General features: G+C 61.3%; 1 protein-coding gene across 11 annotated transcripts in view; it reads left to right on the plus strand.

Moving 5' to 3' along the window:
• HDAC4 (histone deacetylase 4) overlaps positions 1–21,097 on the plus strand; it is a 287,523-nt gene that overhangs the window by 232,787 nt on the left and 33,639 nt on the right. For 7 of the 11 annotated variants that reach the window (XM_086394178.1, XM_086394180.1, XM_086394185.1 and 4 more), the window contains 7 exons: positions 1,787–2,025; positions 2,372–2,470; positions 6,642–6,899; positions 8,996–9,182; positions 10,538–10,671; positions 14,399–14,519; positions 19,669–19,715. In XM_086394178.1, the coding sequence (XP_086250304.1) occupies positions 1,787–2,025; positions 2,372–2,470; positions 6,642–6,899; positions 8,996–9,182; positions 10,538–10,671; positions 14,399–14,519; positions 19,669–19,715 (1,085 nt within the window). The remainder of the gene's footprint in view (positions 1–1,786; positions 2,026–2,371; positions 2,471–6,641; positions 6,900–8,995; positions 9,183–10,537; positions 10,672–14,398; positions 14,520–19,668; positions 19,716–21,097) is intronic. The other 4 variants (XM_086394177.1, XM_086394175.1, XM_086394182.1 and 1 more) reach the window with 3 other exon arrangements.

A 21,097-nucleotide genomic window follows, 5' to 3' on the forward strand; every position in this document is an offset into this window, starting at 1 on the left:
ATGGACTGTAGCCACCAGGCTCCTCTGTCCATGGGATTCTCCAGGCAAGAATACTGGAGTAGGTTGCCATGCCCTCCTCCAGGGGATCTTCGCAACTCAGGGATTGAACCCACGTCTCTTACGTCTCCTGCACTGGCAGGAGGGTTCTTTACCACTAGTGCCACCTGGGAAGCTGGTGAAATGATTTAATCCCCCATGATACCCAGACCAAGTGAAAGAAAGTGAAAGTGAAGTTGCTCAGTTGTGTCTGACTCCTTGCGACCCCAGGGACTGTAGCCCACCAGGCTCCTCCATCCATGGGATTGTCCAGGCAAGAATACTGGAGTGTGTTGCCATTTCCTTCTCCAGGGGATCTTCCCGACCCAGGGATTGAACCTGGGTCTCCTGCGTTGCAGGCAGACTCTTTACTGTCTGAGCCACCAGACCAACAACGGATGAATTCTGGAAGACCTTCTCTACGCTGATGCTGTGTTTTTGTTTGTTTTTAACTTTTCTATTGATAGAAAACCCAGGACAGAATTGGTTCTACCTTTCGAGTTATTCGCTTTAGTTTGCTAGCCAAGCAGATAATAAGGTTTAAGATAACTTATCTTTCCAGAAAACTGTTTGGGTTGGATAAAAAGTGATGGTGGTTCAGGGAACTGTGACTGATTAACTTTTTGAAAAGGTAGCGAGGGACAATTTTGCTAGAGTTGAACCTTTTTTTCTATTTGTACATAAAGTAAAAATTTTAATACAGAAATAACCTCCAGGAAGGGACTAGGAAAAGACTGACAGTCAGTACCCGCTGGAGGGGGCTTGGGTTTGACTAAACATGGCAACACAGCCCCTCCCAGGAGTCAGCACTGGGCAGCTGAGAGCTGGCGTGGTCTGTCCACTCGTGGTTTTTCCTGGTCAGATGCCCTGATCTGGGGTCACAGGCAGCCTGAGTGATCAGCTCTGGTGCCAGAGGACAGATACTCAGGTGGCCTGGGAAGGGTCTGTTACACCCTTTTGCCTATGGTACCAGGGAAAATGGTCAGTCAGTCAGTCAATTCAGTTGCTCAGTCATGTCCGACTCTTTGCAACCCCGTGAATCGCAGCATGCCAGGCCTCCCTGTCCATCACCAACTCACTGTCTAAACCCACAATTTGTAAAAGAAAAAGTACTACTGGTCGAAAGGAATGTAGAAGGAGAACGTTCCACCTGCTGGTTCACATAAGGAGGTCGCATTCTGAAGCAAGATTCAAACAGAGTCAAACCTACCCTCTTATGTCCACACAGATTCTTAACTTAAACACAGCCCAGACACGGTGCGGCTGAGCTGCCCTTCTCCTGGGCAGCAGGTGACAGCCTTTCCCAGAAATTTGCAGAGATTTTGACAACATGCATCAGAATTTTTTTCAAGTGTTGATGCCCTCTTTGTGTATAAAATCGACATCTTGAGACCCTTAAAATGGTTTGGTTCATAAGGGCAGGTGTCTTCCTCACACCCGGGTTTCTGAGGCTGTCAGGGAGGCGCCCACTCGCTGGTCTTCCAGAACATTCTGGAGCCACCAGACCCTGGCCCCTTCCTCAGCCAGGCCCCTCTGAGGGCGTCTGTGCCGGGGCTGCCCACTTACGACCTGGACCTGAGTATGGGGGGACCAGATGACTGGCCGCTGCCCCTAAGTCCAGGCTTCGGGTGGTCAGCATGCTGGAGCAGGCCTGGCGGGCTTCTGGGAGGCAGTGGCGGCCGGCCTCCGTCACAGACTCACCAGGCCTCGCGCCTCCCTTCTGTTCCTCCCCTCCCCGTGCTCTCTCCAGACCGCTACCTTGCAGGCCTGGGCGCGCTGCCCCTGCACGCGCAGCCCCTGGTAGGGGCGGAGCGAGTGGCGCCCTCGGTGCACAAGCTGCGGCAGCACCGCCCGCTGGGCCGCACGCAGTCGGCGCCGCTGCCCCAGAGCACGCAGGCGCTGCAGCACCTGGTCATCCAGCAGCAGCACCAGCAGTTCCTGGAGAAGCACAAGCAGCACTTCCAGCAGCCGCAGCTGCACCTCAACAAGGTGAGGCGCGGGGCGGGGCCAGGAGTCGTGGGGGCGGAGCCTGGAACACGTCGGGGCGGGGCTGGGACTGCGGGCGGGGCCGGTGACACAGGCAGTGAGCAGCTTGTCCCATTGGTGGCATAAAGGAGGCAGGAGTGGGGTGGGCTATGTTCCCGAAGCGTCAGTGTCCCTGGGTGGCTTATTCTCCTTGCCCCTCAGGGGTCTCTGGGGTTTCTTAAGGGGATTTATCCTCTTAAGCAAACTCTCAGCAGAGAGTCCCCAGTAGAGAGTGCCCAGCGGAGGCACGGGGCCCCCGAAACACAGGTTCCAGGCCCCTGGACACTGGCGCTCTGCCTGCCCATTGCAGCAACCTCGGCCAAAGGGCTCCTGCCCAGAGGTCTGCGTCCCTCAATCCAACATGTGGATGATCACTCCCGACCTGCTTTCAGCAGCAAGCGGCACCAAGGTCAGTGTGGCCCTCCCTGCTGGTTATTGAAGCAAGAGCAGCAGTTTCAAATAACTGGTTCCAAATGCTGACATTGGAAGCAAAGCCCTTTTCTGATAGAGAATGAGATGAACTACTCTGGAAAGCTGTCCAGCGGTTCTTCTAAAGGTTAAACTCAGAGCCATCACGTTGCCCGGCAGCTTCTGTCCTGGGAGAACTGGGGGCCCTGAACAAACAGCAAGCTGCCCCAGACCAGGCCCTACTGCCCGCCCAAGCGCTTGGACACGGGCTCAGCACCCCTGCCCCAGAGCCCCTCTGCCTGGCAGGCTCCCCTACCAGAGGGCACAGGGCGGGGTCAGGGGTAGGTGGGGCGGCTGAATGAAGCCCCACGGGGCAAGAAAGGCACCTTTAAGGTAGGCAAGATGGATGCCAAAGTGTCAAAGGCACTCTGTGTCACCTTTCTGGTGCCGACTGTCTTCTTAATTGTGTTATGTCGTTCTCTGAGTGATAGGGTAGGAGACTAGAAAGACAGGAACACCTGTTCACGTGTGGTGTGTTCTCCAACAGAGAGACAGACACTGTCTGATCTCTCTGGATTTCACTCCGTGATTGGTTTGCTGTCACCAGAGACAGTTGATTGAAGTGTTTATACACTGATCTCCCGGAGGGTGCAGGGAGCTGACAGTCGTACCCAGCACTGCCAGCACTGACATTTCTGCCCTCTGTCTTTCGTGCCCATGGCCTGAAGGCTCCTGAGCCAAGGCCCGCGGCCCTGGCTGGAGTGCACCGGGGTCTCAGCCATTCCTCGCGTGTGTTACTGCTCCTCAGCTCAATTGTGAACATGAGCTCTGGGTCCCATTTGTTTGGGCATCTAATGGTGAGCGTGTCCAGTAATCTTGAACGCTGGACTGCTCACCAGTTTGGTTTGGGCCCTGAACTCCAGTCTGGCTTTTAGAAGCTTGTTGTTCCAAACATGCAGTTACCTCCGTTCTCGTTTAGTTGGTGAGAGGGTGCTCGTGAGGTCCAGAAGGCCTTGGGGAGACAGAGCACGTCTGTGTGTGCCGTTTGCTGCTGGGTCACCGCGATCGTTCCCAAGGTCACGCGTGCCCACTCAGAGCTGACCTCCTGGCAGGGCCTGGGGCAGCCCCAGCTCCTCCAGGATCAGACACGGCTTCTCCAAGTCCCCTAGGGGGGGCCCCGCCCGCCCCCTCTCTGTCCCCTGGGTGAGCCTCTCTCCTGCTCCCTCTGTCCGCGTGCCCTCCCAGGCTCTCAGCCACCCCGGCTCCGCAAGCCTAGCCTGGAGCATCCATGCTTCCCACCTCCGTTTCCCGTCTGCCTTCTTCCTAACCATCACCTCCAGCCCTGGCCCATCGCTCTACCCCTTGCTCGGATCCCCCTTCCCAGGACAGCCCCTTGCAGATCTCCCAGAGTTTGGGTCTCAGCCTCTCTGCGGCAGGCCCGGGTCCCATGCCCCTCCCGCCCCGACCTTCCTCCATGCAGGTGTCCTCAGGCACCTGGCCTGGAATCCCCGGGGTACCCTGGTGTGCCTGGACCAGCCCCTCTGCTGACCTTCCGCCCCCTCCCCGCTGAGCCCCCAAAGGGTCATTTCTCTGCAGGCAGTCACCTGACCCCACCCGTTCTCAGCCTGACTCTTTGGGATCTTCCCACAGCAGAGAGGAGCTTGCCTCCCGCTCTGAGACAGCACCTGCCTCCCAGACCATCATCTGGAGGCTTAAGTCTGTGGTGCTGGGGGCTCCCGTCCCCATGTTCCCCCCGCTGTCCATGCCCCGTCCCCGTGTCCTCTTCCCTGACCCCCACCCAGTGCCCACAGCCTCTTCTCTCACAGCCTCACCCTGGAGCACATCACAGGGGCCTTGCCTTCTCCCACTCTCCCGCATCCTTGTTCCCTCCCCGTCACTCTGCTGTGACATCTACTCACCAGTCTGTCCCCCAGCCACCTTCCCAGGCCCTGTGCTCCCCAAACCTCCCATCAACCCTCCCCATCAACCCCAGCCTGTTACCTGTTGGGCTCTGCACCAAACGTTGAGGGATGACAGAAACGACCCCGCGGACCGTAAAGCTGAGACTCCTGATGCCACCTGCTGAGGTTTACAGGCCCCTGTGGACCTGGGGGGCCTGGGAGAGACCCAGCGCCCTCTGCTGGTGGAGATGGGTCCTCCTGCCCCCAGCCCGATCTGGGGGTACTGGTGGTCTCACCCTCAGTGGACTCTGTCCAGGCACAAAGCTCAGAGGGGGGCCTCACTGGCTGCAGGTATGTGGGAAGCAGATGAGATGGACAGATCCCCAAATCTTCAAAGACAGATGTTCAGAACACTTTTTTGGATGAACCACTGTGAGAAGTCAGTCAAATCACCAGATGTAAGGTTGGAGGATTGTTCACTCGAAATGGTTCGGAGCCTGTCTGCCCCCTGCCCACCCCGCGGCTGTGTCCCCACTCACGCCCCTCACCTTCCGCTGGGCTCGGACCTGCTCACGGAGCAGCGTCCTCCGTGTTCTGGCTGGATTGAAACTTCCTCAGGAGATGGTGCCTTGGGGCGGATGTAGAGAGCTGGGGCGTGCCTTTCACAGCGTGCTTCCTTTGCAGAGCTTAGCACAGCAGCTCAGGGGACGGTCACTAGAACAAGCCCCTAGCCCAGTGGAAACTGCTCACTCGGCAGAGCAAGCCAGCTGTTCCAGAGGGTGTCAGTGGGTCTGTCCTCCTCTGGGGCCTGGCCCTGGGGCCCGCGGTACAGCTGACCCCGGCCAGCTACCACAAATGCAGCCCAGCCCTAGCACAGGCGTCCCCAGTCCTCCCCTCAGGGGCCAGGCTGCGCTCATCCAGGTGTGGGTCAGGGAGCAGGTGGCTCCATAAGGACTTTTTAAAACACAAGTGCTCAGGACTAAAACTTAAGGCTTCTCGGAAGCCCTTGCTTTCCTTCTAGAAACAGTCAGGACGTGGGGAAGGATCCGTCCTTCCTGCCAGGGCGGGGCTCTTGTGTGTGGAAGTTCAGCAGGGAGGGGGCATGGTGTGCCGGCTGCGGGCTCAGGGCCAGCGGCACAGGTGAGTGGACTCAGAGGCCGCCTGTCCCCATGGTGCCTGGGTGTGAGCTGCTGGGGTGGCGGGTGGGGTGACTGAGAAGGAAGGAGGGTACACCCACCCCGGTCCCACTTCACACCCAGGTACGGACGTGGGCCAACACCTCGCGATTGTGGTGAGTGACCGCATTGCGATTCACTGGGCCTGGCAGACAGGCACATGACAGCAGGTACCACGTTGCTGCTGCTGCTGCTAAGTCGCTTTAGTCATGTCCGACTGTGCGACCCCATAGACAGCAGCCCACCAGGCTTCCCCATCCCTGGGATTCTCCAGGCAAGAACACTGGAGTGGGTTGCTGTTTCCTTCTCCAGTGCATGAAAGTGAAAAGTAAAAGTGAAGTCACTCAGTCGTGTCCAACTCTTAGCAACCCCATGGACTGCAGCCTACCAGGCTCATCCGTCCATGGGAGTTTCCAGGCAAGAGTACTGGAGTGGGTTGCCATTTCCTTCTCCAATGCATGAAAGAGAAAAGTGAAAGTGAAGTCCCTCAGTCGTGTCCGACTCTTAGCGACCCCATGGACTGCAGCCTACCAGGCTCATCCATCCATGGGATTTTCCAGGCAAGAGTACTGGAGTGGGGTGCCATCACCTTCTCCAAGGTACCACGCTAGGCTGTGTTTTATCTCAGCACCACGGACAGCGCCAGTGTGTGTGTGTGTGTGTGTGTGTGTGTGTGTGTGTGTGTGTGTGTGTGTGCGCGTGTGCGTGTGTGTGTGTGTGTGTGTGTGTGTGTGTGTGTGTGTGTACAGTGCCTGGCGTGTGTGTGCATGTCTGCGTGTGTGTGTGTGTGTGTGTGTGTGTGTGTACAGTGCCTGGCGTGTGTGTGCATGTCTGCGTGTGTGTGTCTGCGTGTCCCCTGCCTCAGCCAAGAGTGACAACATCCTCGGAGGATCGGCCCCATTGTTCCTGAGACGGGGGCTCTGTGTGTGTCTGTGTCTGTCTGTCTGTGTGTCCTGCCTCAGCCCAGGGTAACAGCGTCCGTGGATGGTCAGACCCTCTGATCCCGAGACGTGGGCTCTGTGACCACACCCTTCCTGTCCCAGCACCTCCCTCACCCCCGTCCCGCCACGCTCCACCCGGTACCCCTGTGTTACAGATGATCCCCAAACCCAGCGAGCCGGCCCGGCAGCCCGAGAGCCACCCCGAGGAGACAGAGGAGGAGCTGCGGGAGCACCAGGCGCTCCTGGAGGAGCCCTTCCTGGACCGGCTCCCAGGGCAGAAGGAGGCCCACGCACTGGCCGGGGTGCAGGTGAAGCAGGAGCCCATCGAGAGTGATGACGAGGAGACGGAGCCCCCGCGGGAGGCGGAGCCCGGCCAGCGGCCGCCCACAGAGCAGGAGCTGCTCTTCAGACAGGTACCCACAGAGCAGGGGGGCGGGCAGCAGGGGGTGAGCAGGGCCCCTAGAGCAAGTCCAAGGGCGTCGTTCTCCAAACCTGCTGATCCAGGCCCCTAGCTTTCCCTGTTGATACAGGAGGCAGATGTGATGTGAGCCTTGCTTTGCAGGCATCACCCGCAGAGACACTGGCCCTCTGTCCACTGTGTGTATTTATGCACCTGCTTCTCAGCTGAACAAGCCCCAGACTCCCTAGGGATGGTTCCCCTTCAGGCCCAAAGGCTGCAGATTAACCCAAATCTGAATGCTGGTGGATTCAGCATAGAAGGGGAAGAGGGAGGCTGACTTAATCATTGATCAAGAAGGTTTGCAGCATCTGGTCAGAAGCCAGGACTTTTGGGGCCAAGAAGACACTAGTGACCAGCCTGACAGATCCAGAAAAGCAGCCTGGTCTGGACACCCAGAGCCAGTGAGGTTCCCTGGCACTGACACACAGCTAACAGACTCCTAAGAGACTGATGAATATATCCAGTAATGATTCATTAACTTACAGTGAAGAGTAATATGGCTGGGACGAGAAAACACTGGGACAGTCAGCTAGCGAGTCAAAACCCCGTGTTGTTCCTGAGAAGCTGGGCCAGGGCGTCCGAGGGGTGGACTCTTAAGATCTAATGGTGTCCTTCATTGTGGAGCTCAGCACCTGGGATGTGGGCCCTGGCTCACCCAACCCTCCCCGTGGGCCCGGTGCTGGCCGCCCAGGCAGACGACTCCTCCCCTGACAGCCCAGGGGGTGCCTCCCCCACTGCCCCTGGGACCAGGGTGGGAGGTGACACCCAGGCTCAGCTCAGCGCCTCCGTTTCCCGGGAGCCTCTCTTGGGTAGCAGGCCAGCCTTCTGCGTGGCTCCGCATTTAAAGGCGGGGCCACAGGTGGCTGGCGGTCACTTTCGCTAGTCCTCATTCAGAGGGCAGCCTGTCTCACGTGTCAGCCGGTGTTAGCGCTAAACCCCTGCTCTTCAAGGGGCCCTGGAGCCAGTGCTAATGACAGCAGGAGGTCAGGGCAGGGGAAGCCACTGTCCCCGCGGCCGTGTAGACTCCTGCAGTGCGAGTGCGCCAGGCGGGCCGTCCGGGCTGCGGGCCTCGTTCCCGCGCCGGGGGCTTAGGTCAGGGCCTCGCCCGTTCACAGAGGCGGCGGTCTCCTCTTATAACTGGAATTCAGCGCCATGCTCTTACTGTCTGGTGTGAAACTGGGAGGCAGTTTTTTAGGGCTGGTGTCTTGCCAATGATAAGGTGGTCGGCATTCTCTTAGGGAATTATTCCTGGGCTCTGAGCCTGAGGCAGTGAGCAGAGGCGCTGGGTGTCTGGTTCTCGGGAGAACCGCAAGCAGAGCTCCTCTCGGGGAAATGCGGTGGCATGCGCAGCAGTCTGCAGAGTCACCTTGAGATGGGCACCTGCTCCGGAGGCGTCAGGTGTCACGTCTGGAGAGGCCGCGGGAGGAAGCACCTGAGGAGGGAGGCCCAAGGCAGGGGCAGCGGCCTGCTCCTCACCCCCTGCAGGGGGGGGTCCAAAGTAGGGAGCCCTGCCCTTCCCTCCTCGGCCGTGCGGGGAGGAGACCCCCCAGGTCCCCACAGAAGCAGCCGTGCTCCTGGCAGGGCCGGCAGGCCCCGACCCATCCCACCACCTCTCCCCGGGCTCCATCCACCTCCCTGGGCAAAACCGGACCTGCCCCGAGTCCCTGCCTTCACACCCCAGAGTCCACCCCACCGCCAGCACCCTCTGCCTGGGTACTGCCACCCTGCCCCCAGGTGTCACCTCCTCAAGGAGCCCTCCACGGCCCCCAGGCTACCCTGACCTCCCATCAGCTCTGAGCAGGCTTTTCCACTGACGGTCTATCTCCCCATGGGGATGTGCAGACTCATCAGCAGGGCCCTAGGCCGCCGCCTTGCTGGCCACCCTCCTGGCCCAGAGGGCAGGCTTCTCCCCAGCAGCCTGGCATGAGGTTTTGCACTGGGAGCCCGGGGGCAGTGTGGTGGAGGATCTGGGAGAGGGGCCCCCGTAGCCCTGCAGCCGGGGACTGGAGATGCCGGGAAGCAAGAGTGGCCCCTTTTCTCCACCTGCAGCAAGCCCTCCTCCTGGAGCAGCAGCGGATCCACCAGCTGAGGAACTACCAGGCGTCCATGGAGGCTGCTGGCATCCCCGTGTCCTTTGGCGGGCACCGGCCCCTGTCCCGGGCACAGTCCTCCCCCGCATCCGCCACCTTCCCCATGTCCGTGCAGGAGCCCCCAGCCAAGCCAAGGTTCACCACAGGTACCATGGGGCAGGGTGTGGGGAGCCGGGGGAGGGCGAGGGCCCCCGCACAGGGGGAGCCGCGGCTGCAGACACGAGGGAAGTGCCACACGAGGCCTGCAGGGCCAGAGGGCGAGGCTCAGGCTGGGTGAGGCTTCCGGGTGGTGCCCAGCCTCACATCCACCTGACTTTCTGCCCAAGGCTCAGCCCCAGGCTGGGGGCTCCAGACAGAGAGAGGTCACTGGGGGTCCGTCCTGGCCAAGAAGCCCGCCTCCTCTTCCTCAGAGAAGCACAGCCTCAGAGAACTGCCCATCCCTGGGCCTGCCCCCACCAGGCAGCTTCCCGCCTGGGGTCGGCGGGGTCACCACCTTGCCCTCCTTCGTCTGTCCTGTCCTTGGACTGAGGATCCACCCAGGGCCCTGCCTGTGAGGCCCAGGCGACGCCTGGAGCGTGCAGGTGGAGTGGGAGCAGGGCGCGGCCGGCCCAGACGCTCGCTCTCCGCTCTTGGACAGCCCACAGCACTGCTCCTGCCTGCAGTCTCGCCGCGCCCCTCACCTACAGCCTCCCAACCCTGCAGAAGTCTGCAGGCAGGACTCTCTCCGCCTGAAAGCGTTCCCCGGGAGTCAGGGCGGAGGTCTACAGCCGAGTGCAGCGTCCACTGGTGTCGAGGCGCTGGACTGGCTGTCCCGGCCCAGGGGCTCCGGGTCAGCCCCTATCACCGGCCCCCACCGCACCTGGGACGGAGGGCCCCCGGGACAGCGCCTCACCCCGTCCTCTGCTAATGCATCACTGTGTCACCATGATGCCGTCGGGTGGGGCCCGTGTCCTGGTGCTGTCCACACACGTGCACACCTGCAGTCCACGTGGACAGGCGTGTGCGTCTGTGCTTGCGTCAGTCTGCTGCTCTGTTATTGGAAGGCCACGTCCCACCCTGCCCCGCCCCACTGTCTAGGTCAATTTCAAATGCAGTTGCGTCCCTGTGTGTCTCTGTGTGTGTGCACAAGCGTGTGCTCCTGTCCAGTGGCTCTGCAAGTTTCCGCAGGCAGAAACCGAGCCTTCTGAACCCCAAGAACCTCGAACAGATGGATCTCAATCCACAGAGGCAAAGTACTCTATAGACAGGGTCCCTGGCAGACCTGAGTTTGGGACCAAAATCTCCCCACTGTCTGGGTCAGCCCGGTCCCTGTGATATGAGAGCCCTGAGTCCTGGGGACAGGGCTGCCTTTTCATTTCTTCCTCCCTCGCCAGCTCCCCTGGGTGTCGAGGACTCTGGCCGTTGGGCAAGTGCCCTGAGCTCCGCTCCCCTGGCAGGGGGACCAGCTGCCGGGTACCCCGAGGGCTTCTCTGAGCGCGGCCACCCTGCCTCCCCGCTGCAGGCCTCGTGTACGACACTCTGATGCTGAAACACCAGTGCACCTGTGGGAACACCAACAGCCACCCAGAGCACGCCGGGCGCATCCAGAGCATCTGGTCGCGGCTGCAGGAGACCGGCCTGCGAGGCAAATGTGAGGTGAGGCCGGCCTTGCGGGCGTCACAAGCCAGGGCGTGTGTGGGGTGACCTGGGGGGACGCAGGGCCCTTGCGCAGGCAGACACGCAGGCCTGCCTTTTGGAGGAACCCGAGGGGCCCTTCCCCAGCCCCCTCTCGCCCACTCCCCTTCCTGGTCATCCTCTGGGAAGCCTGCCTCTCGCCAGGCTCCCTCTCATCACCCAGGATGCATGGCCAGGCCATCCCAGGGCCTCTTCCACGGATGGGATCTGGTGGCTCTGACCTAGGGGAAGACCGTCGTTTCTGTTGGCTCTTCATCGAAGGTTCTCTTCCTTGAGTTTTTGGGAAAGCTCCTCTCAGGGTGTGGGTAGAGCCTCAGGCCTGCAGGGTGGGGGTGGTGGGCAGACTGGTCAGTCTGCCTGGAATTCGGTCCCCACCTCTGCACCCTTGAAAATCGGGTCCTGGAGGACAGGTCTGCTGAAGGACCTGTGATGTCCCTCCACCCCTCTGATGCAGGAGTGTGGCCAGTTTGGGTCTGGGGCGGGGCGTCTGTCTGTGCACAAGCAGGGGGGCTCCAGGCTGTGGGCGCCATAGCACTGTCGTCTGTGGAGCAGGCAGGCAACACCACCTCCCAAGAGCCCTCCAGGGTGACAGGGCCTGGCCTCCCGTGTGCCCACCCTCCACAAAGCCAGGGATAGGGAACTGGAAGGGGGTTGCTGCTCTGCAGGGTGACCTCACAAAGCCCCAGCCTATGGCTGAGCAGAACTGTACCGTCCATCCTTTGGAGCCCAGCGCCACCTGGAGGGTGTGGTCAGAGCCCGGGTCCCCATCTGCCCCTCATTGAGACAGGGTGTTGAGTTGAGGTCAGCTGGCCTCCAGTGACCCCACGGATTTGCCAGCTTATGACGACCCACAATTTCTGGAGGAGATGGCTGGAGGTCTGGGCCCAGAATCCGGCCCAGGAGTCCCTCTGTGGAGATGACAGGGACTCCAGGCAGCCGGGCTGGAGTGGCCGCACCTGCTTCCAGATACAATGAGGACACGCCACTGGGGGGCAGCATCGGCCCGGCAGACACGCCTTCTCCAGAGGACCCCTGCCCAGCCATCCCTGAGCTGCTTCTACGCTCACAGGACGGGCCCCTCAGGCTGGCGGCCACCAGGGTAGTTTCAAGGCAGGAGCTGGAAGATGGGGGCGAGGACAGCAGCGCTGAAGGCGGGCACTGACAGCCCAGGGGTCCCCACACCCAGGAGATGGGCCTGCAGACAGGCTGGAGATCGGACCCGGGGTGAGAGACGCAGGCTGAGGGGACGGACCCGGGCGAGAGACGCAGGCTGAGGGGACGGACCCGGGCGAGAGACGCAGGCTGAGGGGCACCCGGGGCGAGAGACGCAGGCTGAGGGGACGGACCCGGGTGAGAGACGCAGGCTGAGGGGACGGACCCGGGTGAGAGACGCAGGCTGAGGGGGACCCGGGGCGAGAGACGCAGGCTGAGGGGGGACCCGGGTGAGAGACACAGGCTGAGGGGGACCCGGGATGAATAGACGCAGGCTTGGGGAGGGACCCAGGTTGAAGAGACAGGCAGATGGGACAGACCCGGAGTGAGAGACACAGGCTGAGGGGAACCCAGGCTGAGACACACAGACTGAGCGGAAGACCCGAATTGAAGAGACACAGGCTGATGAGGATCCGGGATGAAGAGACACAGATGAGGGGATGGACCCGAGATGAATAGATACAGGCTGCGGGGACAGACCCGTGATGAAGAGACGGGGGCTGAGGGGGACCCGGGTGAGAGACGCAGGCTGAGGGGGACCCGGGGCGAGAGACGCAGGCTGAGGGGGACCCGGGTGAGAGATGCAGGCTGAGGGGGACCCGGGGCGAGAGACGCAGGCTGAGGGGGACCCGGGTGAGAGACGCAGGCTGAGGGGGACCCGGGATGAATAGACGCAGGCTGAGGGGGACCCGGGGTGAGAGACGCAGGCTGAGGGGGACCCGGGGTGAGAGACGCAGGCTGAGGGGGACCCGGGTGAGACACACAGACTGAGCGGGGACCCGAATTGAAGAGACACAGGCTGATGAGGATCCGGAATGAAGAGACACAGATGAGGGGATGGACCTGAGCTGAATAGATACAGGCTGCGGGGACAGACCCGTGGTGAAGAGACACAGGCTGAGACAGACCCGGGGTGAAGAGACGGGGGCTGAGGGGGACCCGGGGCGAGAGACGCAGGCTGAGGGGGACCCGGGGCGAGAGACGCAGGCTGAGGGGGACCCGGGTGAGAGACGCAGGCTGAGGGCGACCTGGGGTGAGACACACAGACTGAGCAGGGGACCCGAATTGAAGAGACACAGGCTGATGAGGATCCGGAATGAAGAGACACAGATGAGGGGATGGACCTGAGATGAATAGATACAGGCTGCGGGGACAGACCCGTGGTGAAGAGACACAGGCTGAGACAGACCCGGGGTGAAGAGACGGGGTCCCCCACGGGGGGACCCGGGTGAGACACAGGCTGAGGGGGACCCTGAGAGATACAGGCTGAGAGGGACTCGGGGTGAAGACACACAGGCTGAGGGGCGACTGATCCGGGGTGGAGAGGTGCTCCACACAGCATTATGCTTGTAGGCCAGCCTGCCCTCCGCACACTTGGGAGCAGTCACCGTGCAAGGCATCTCCTGGTCTATAGGACACGGCTGTGGGACTTGACCCGAGGCAGGGGAGGTTAAGGGACCTGCCGTGCCATGACTTCCTGAGACCCCCAAGCCTCCAGCCAGTACCCCCACTCTATGGGTGGGCTCCCCTCTTTGAGCCACCTGGTGTTGAAGGTCATGGTGTGGGTGGGTCAGCTTCCCTGCCACCTTGTACCCCTTCACACTGGAAGCCAGGTCGCGAAAGTCTTGGCCACAGCCTGCCGGTCTCGGGCTCCCTGTCCTTGGCCCCTGGGCCAAGGCAGGCGTCTCTGGGAGCCTGTCGTACAGTTAGGAATGGTTACAGAGCCCCCTGGGGGTTTCCATGGGAGCGCAGCTCCTGGCCCATGTCTGCCCAGCATGCGCCTGGCCCAGAGAGCCCAAGGCCTCCCCCTGTGCCCCAGAGTCCGGTTGGCTCCCCCTGCATTACTCCGACTCTCAGAAAGTGTAACGTGTCGACCGGAATCTTGCTTCACAAACTAGTCTGCTTCTGAAAGGTTAAGTAAACGTAGCTCAGCTCAACTCAAGAGCAGTGATGTTCATGGTAATTTCTGGGGAACATCTGAAAATAGCCAAAGATCTGAGGAATATCCAGAGTGAAGAAGCATGCAGACGGACACAGCCTGGGGTGCCAGGCTGGTTATGGGCCGCCTTGCCCTCCAGGAAGGCTCTCGATACCCGGAGAGCTGGGTTCTGGCCTCGTGAGAGCTGAGCACAGCCCCACGTGTGAGGCGGTTTCCATCTATTTTAAGACCAGACAGTTGGAAAGCAAAATAACAAATTGATGGCAAATCATTGACGTGACAGTGAAGGCTAAAGCGTTGAAGGCTGGAATTATCTTTTTTTCTTTTTCTAAAACGTCTAAGTTGTAATTAAAGTATACGCCCTCTAAAATACTTCCCAAATATTTTTCAAATATCATGTGGGGTGGTGTTTGCTTTTGATTTCGCAAAAACCAAGTCACACTGTGCTCATGCGCTCGTGAAACCCCGCTCCGTCTCGGGTGCTGGTTTGCTGCTGAGGCTGACCGCGGCGGCCTCCCGTCCCCTTTTGTCCCGCAGTGCATCCGCGGACGTAAGGCCACGCTGGAGGAGCTGCAGACAGTGCACTCGGAGACACACGCCCTGCTGTACGGCACGAACCCCCTCAACAGGCAGAAACTGGACAGTAAGAAACTTCTAGGTATTCCAAGGCCTTCTTTACCTTTACCGCGAGGCTGCTCCTGGCCCGGCCCGCGTCTGAGGCCCCGCCGGCCCGCCCTCGGGGCGCTGGCTGGTGGCCGAGTGTCGCCCACCGGGCTGTGAGTGGGCAGCAGGGGCAGAGGCAGCCCTTCTCCGTGGTGCCCGGGCCAGGCTGTCAGGTGAGGGTCTGAGGAGGAACCCACCCTTGGCGTTCACGTGGGCGCTTGGCTTCCTGCTTTGCATCGGGCGTGTTGGGGAGCAAGCGGGCTGAGCACCGCTGGTTTTGCAGTATTTCAACTAGCTGAGTTGTGACGGGTGAGGCTGGTCAGGGCCCGCAGCCACCACCCGGCCACCCCTTTCTGGGCCTGGAGTCCACCTGGGGATGCTCTTCCAGGCTCCTAGGAGGACGGCGGTGGCCTGAGCCTTTCCTGGGGGCCGGGGCTTCATCTGGAGCAGGCAACCCCCCAGATGAAGTGGTGGGATCTGGGCCTGGTGGAAAGAACTCCTTCCCCCTAGGGAGGTGGTCAGGGTCCCCATAAGGCAGGTGGGGCTGACAGACAGGTGGGATGCCCAGGCCCGCAAGGGCAGAGCCCCCCATCAGAACACTTCCTGGACAACTTCCGCCGACTACCACCACCACTGCTTCCTGATCATCTTGAGCCAGGACAGTCGCCAACCTAGATTTCCCTGCCTGTCCCAGCCCCCTGGGGCGAGACGCCCTTCGGGGTGCTTCCCTGAGCCAAGGCAGGCAGAGGGTCCCGGAACCAGACTCTCGGGTCCCTCTGGGGTTGGGGGAGATAGGCCATGCCCTGTTTGCTCTTATTTCCGGGGTAGACGTGGAGAAGGTTGGCCCTGTGCCTGGCCCTCACTGCATGAGTGTCACCCCCTCCCCAGGGACCCTGCAGTGCGGCCCCACCACCTCCCCGTGCACCCATAGGCCCCTTCAACCCCTCGTGCACGCGGGGGACACATCTTCCCTGCTGGGCGCCTTGTAGGTGCTGAGCCCTTGGAAAGCACATAGCTGGAGGCGGGGTGCAATAGGAAATGTGCTCTGGTCTGGGCAGGGGACTGTGTGCAGTGACTGGGCTTTTAGACATCAGAATCCACCACACTTGGGAGACAGGAGGGAGCTTGAGGCACGGAGCCGGGCGGCACGTGCCCAGAAGTGGGTCCAGGGACAGACGCCCCCACCTCTGCCTGCTGTCAGCCAAGTGACAGACACTGACGAGGTGCAGGCAGGCAGGACTCAGGGGACCTGGCCACAGGGCCTGAGAGGTCTCCATCACGTCCCCTTGGTGGCCTGGTAGCCCCAGACAGACAGGCAGGGGGCCCCTGGGCTGGGACAGACTCAGGCCCAGAGGAGGTGAGGCTGCCGGCCCTCCCTCCCTCTGTCCTGGGCTCCCAGCACGCTGACCTTTACCCCCGGCAGAGATGGGGGACCTCCTTCAGGGTCTGTCTGCCCAGAGGGAGCTGGCGGCGGGGCACCCCAACACGCAGCGCCCTGAGCTCCTCAACAGTGGTGGCGATGGTGCCTGAGCCCACCGTGCCCCCGGACCTGCCACCAGCTGCACACCCTCACCCTCAGCCAGAGCAGAAGGTCAGGGGTTGCGGGCCCCTGGGAAGGTGCTCACCGCTCAGAGGCCAGACTTCTGGGAGTTGCCACAGAAGCCGGGACTGGCCTTAGAATCGTTGGAGGGGAGGCACCATGTCCACAGAATGCGAGCAAAAACAAGAAACAGAAGAAAAAATAAAAACATTCGGGGGGAGTAATGTGAAACATGGTCTCGGAAATCGAGTTCTGGGCTGGATGGGACAGGGAGTCGAGGAACGTGACCAGGGCTGGACACCAGGAAGCCAGAGAAGAAAAGAAATACGAGGAGCGTCCCTAGTGCGCAGGCCCAGGAGCTTCCGGAGGACGTGGAGAGGAATGGCAAGCCCTGGGGGGCCACGCAAGGGTCCCAGGGCGGGAGGACCCTGCAGGGAGCACCCTGGAAAGCCTCAGAGCACAGGGGCCAGACGCGAGCATGCTGCCGCCTCCCAGGAAGAGGACCAGGGCTGCTGGGAGCCAGGACGACGTTGGGCCACGGCTGCAGGGCAAAGCCTGGCCAGCTCCGGGGAAGGCTCTTTCCAGTCTGAAGTCTCCAGCCAGCCAGGCTCAGGCACGTTGTCCAGACATGCCCCTGCCCCAGAACTGGACTTGTGAGTTCAGGGTGCCAGCATGGTGGGTAAGGGCCTCTGCCTGGTTCACGGCCGATGCCGCCTCGTGGGGGGAGGGGTGGGGAGCTCTTTCTTTATGAAGAGCACTGACCCCACTCATGAGGGCTCTGTCTTCACGGCTTAAAGCCGCTGCCGAAGGCCCCACCTCCCAGCGTCACACTAGGGTCAAAGTTCGACTTGTGAATCTGGGGACGCGTACACTGAAGCTGGACCAATCACAGAGGCCAGCCCTGGAGGATGAATGCTACCCCGTTGGGTTTTCCAAAGCTCGACCACGTGGTTTAGGATACCACACAAGAAACCAGAAGGAGCCATGCGGATTCACTTGGCCAAAAGCTGGGCAGGGCCCTGGTCCCCGTGGAGGGGGCGCCCTGATGTTCTCTCTCCCTCAGCTGAGGCCCTGTGCGGTGCAGACTGGACACAGACTCTTCAGTGTGGACAGCATCTTCCACTCAGCCCCTGAAGCACGTCTGTGTCCCCTGAGCTTGGGAGGGGGTGTTGGAGTTGTCCAGGCCCCACACCCAGAGTCATGGGGAGAGGGGAGGGCAGGGTGGTCCACGCTGGCCACTCCCAGGAAGGGGAGGACAGGGGACACTGAGGAGCCCAGAGGCCAGCCTATGGCACTGGAAGTGGCGTGGATACGGGCCGAAACATCTAGACATGAGACGGCACCAGCCGGGGGCCCAGAGGAGAGGGCCTGGCCTGAGGCAGGGTGGGGCTTGGTGGGAAGAAGCCCCCAAGGACAAGGATGGTGCAGCTGGGGGACAAAGTCAGTGGCCACGGAGGGAGGCATGGAGCTGGCCAAGAGCAAGGTCTGCAGCCTGGCCCCGGATCCTCCGGGCAGCTCAGCTCCTTCCTCCACGGAGCCCCACTCCTGGAATGCTCTCCAGCACAGGTGGGGCTGCCCATGGGTCCCATGACACCACTGGGGCTGCACATGCAGTCCCAGTAACTCCCACTTCTGCAGGGCCTCGGGCCAGAGAGTGGTCGGACTACCCCCTGAACACACCCTGCAGCCGCCAAGCCCACTCATGTCCTTTTCCGACCAGCGCAGGTCTTCCCAGCTCACCCTCATGCTCCACGTCCACCCGCTTGGTCAGCCCACCCCTTTTGCGTGTCCATCCGCCAGGCATGTGACGCTCGAGGGACAGGAGACAGGGTGATGGGGGAATGGTCCCCATGCTTTGGTGCAGGTGGACTCAAGTCCCCCGCCAGGAGGATGGATGAGGTTTTCAAATTGGTTCCAACGTTTAAGGCAGGTGATCAGAAATGAGAGAGATGCCAGAATGGGGATCACTGGGGAAGAGGAAACAGGGAGGGGGGGTGCGTGGGGAGTGAGCTGGGAGCTGTCTCTTCCCGCCCACCGAGCCAGGCCCGCCCCCACGGGGCCCCTCCTCAGTACATCCAGAATCGTTCTCCCTGGAAGCCCCTCCGCTGCTGTGGTGTCTTTGTTGAAGTGTTCCTCCATCATCTCAGACCCCAATGCCTGCCCTCGGCAGCTGTGTGAGCGTGTTTAGTGTTTCTTTTATGAGCCCAGGGTATCGTCACACACACACGTGTTGTGTGTGTTCCATTTACGTTAATCACAGTACAGCCCACTCTGTTTCCTCTTTCTCTACTGCTCTCTGTGTCACGACGAGTGCCCGCGTGGCCGTGAGCTCTGTGTCATGACGAGTGCCCGCGTGGCCGTGAGCTCTGTGTCATGACGTGCGCCCGCGTAGCCATGAGGATGCCCGGGCAGATAGCGTCTCGCTGCTTGAGACCTGTTTACATGTCTGGTGACTGTCCTGCCATCGGGACATCTTTCTGCGTATCCCAACCTGGTGGTGACTGGTGACCCCAATGATGGTAATGGTGCCCCAACACTGCCCTGTGATCTCCCTGCCTCTTTCAGTTGAATCCGCACGTTTCTAAGCCACGTGCAAAAAGACTTGTGTGGTTAGTGCGGGGCGGTGACGCAGCTTGGCCACACTGATGTGGGCAGCAGACCCTGGAGGGAGCTGCCTGGTCACCGCCTTCTCACGGCAGCGAGCTGTGGGGGAGCCTAGTCTGGTGGCTGAGGCTCACGGGTGTGGTAGGAGACGCAGCCATGCCCGCGGCCTCACAGGGAAGGGGGCTGGAGGCCGTGTGGCTCTGACAAGGGGCAGTTTGGGAACCACAGTCCAGAGCCGCAGCGGCAGGCGATGGGGGAGGCCCTGACGGAGGAGAGCAGTGCGCACAGGCAGGACAGGTCCACCATCTCGAGGGGCAGGGAGGGTCCCCAGCGTGGTCCCGGCCAGGAGCCCGGATGAGGTGGGCACAGGCCTTGCCTCCCTTTGGGGAGGGGCGACTTCTAGGCTGGTCGTCAGCCTGCACCGGGATCACACCGAGGAGGAAGACAGTCCCTGGTCTTGTCCCTGGATGGGGACAGTCCAAGCCTCACGGACCCTGTGCAGGCCTTCTTGGACGGCCAGCCCCAAGGCTGTGTGGTTTCTTAGCTGGGCACATCCCAGTGAATCCGGAACACTCCTGCATGGGGAGGGGGGCCTGCCGTGACTCGCATTCCACGTCTAAAGGGCTCCCCCGGGATGGGGCGGGGGCAGCAATAACCCCAGGCCTCCTGCTCACTGCTGGGGAGGGCGGCAGTCAGAGCTCAGGGCTGAGAGCGCGTGCCGGGGGCAGGGGCTCTGGATGCTGCCGCTCAGGTGGCTCCCTGCCAGGTGCACAGCTCGGGCTGGGAGCAGAAGCCCCCACCGGGCTCCCCGCCCCTTGATGAGCAGCTGCTGCCCAGGGGAAGGCGGGGTCTGTCCCTGGGGCTGGGCCCGCTCAGCCTGGGACCCTCTGCTGGCCAGGTGTTGCCCTGGCAGCCGCACATGCCCCCTCGGTGGGCACACTGCGTCCCCACTAGTGGCTGGCGACCGCGCCACCTGACCCGGGCTCTCTCCTCCCCGCAGGCTCACTAACGTCCGTGTTCGTCAGGCTGCCCTGCGGTGGTGTCGGGGTAAGTGTTTCTTTAATGTGTAAATAACGTCCTGTTTGTTCTCGGGGTCCCGATGGTCACAGAAACCGCCGCCCCGCTCTCCGAAGAGCAGGTAATTGCTGCCAGGTGTTTTCCATAAACAGGGTCCACAGGGCGGGGCTGCTCACTGCGCACACGTGCGGCTTCAAAGGCCCCGTGAGCCTGTGAGCATTTTGATGGTGGGTCTGGGGCACTGTCCTCCGGGGAAGGCCGTCTGGCAGCAGGGCTGGCTTCAGGAAACGGGATCTGGTGTGCGGCCCGTCTCATCCAACCCGCCCAGCCACAGTCCCCTGGTCTGGCTCAGCTCGCGGATCCCATCGCCGCATGGGAGCATGTCGATCCCGATCCCAGAGCTGAGCCCCGGCCCGAAGCCCCCGATGCCACTCTGACTGCGGGCATGAGATTATGGGCCGTGAGAGGTGGGCACAGCCGTGCCCCCGGGGTTGAGCCCTTGAGCAGAGGTGTGCAGGCAGACACACGGGAGAACTAGGGTCTGTGTTTCACCCCGGCTCTCCCTGCCTGTGGTGGGGGTGCTGAACCCGTCTTGGCGCCCAGCTGCCCCCCAGCACAGCCAGAGCTTCTCCTTCATCCAGGGGGTCTGCCCCCCAACCCGCCGGCCTCTGGATGAGGAAGGGCATGGGCAAGGAGAGTGTGCTGGGTTTGGGGGTCAGAGCAGCCCCCTCCCAGCCAGCCTGCTGGCTGTGGAGCTCCGTGGCCGGTCCTGGTCCCAGAGAGCCCAGAGGCCCCAGTGGGCGCACAGGCGTCCCTGCTGGAACTGCGCAGCGGTCGAAGGTCCGCGTAATGACAGATCGCACGGCGGAGCCCAGGTCTGGATTCTGTTATGGAAATGAAACAAAATTGTTTTCTTCCTGAGTCTTTACAAAAATTGCTGCTTTGAAAATTATCCCGTCAGAAAGAGAATAAACGGCATTTATTCATACCACCACCAGGCCCTCCTAGAGTTATTGTATTTTGTATTGTAAATAGGCTGCAATCTCTTAATTCAGGGCAAATTTTTGGCCAGACTTGAAAAGGTTTGGATCTGCACTGCCCTGCAGCCGCTCCGTGCAAGGCAGGATTTATAATCCACAAACGAAAGCGAAATGGGGCCTGGGGGCTGGGCCTTGAGCCAGGCGACCCCTCCCCGGTGTGAAGTCCAGGTCCCACCCCACCACGGCTGGCTATGGCACCTACCTCCACGTCCAGGCACAGAAACACGCAGGAGCACGGAGACCTGGAGAGTCTTACCAAGAGGAGCCAGGTCAAGAGGGGAGTCCGTCAGAGTGATCGGGGGAGTGTGAGCCGTGCAGTGTCCAAGGGGACTGTCCACTCCCAGCTGTGTGCTGTAATTACTCCTAAGAGGA

The sequence above is a fragment of the Bos grunniens genome, chromosome 3, assembly GCF_055505025.1.
Source record: "Bos grunniens cultivar Pamir isolate PY7600 chromosome 3, Bosgru_T2T1.0, whole genome shotgun sequence".
Taxonomy (NCBI): Eukaryota; Metazoa; Chordata; class Mammalia; order Artiodactyla; family Bovidae; genus Bos; species Bos grunniens.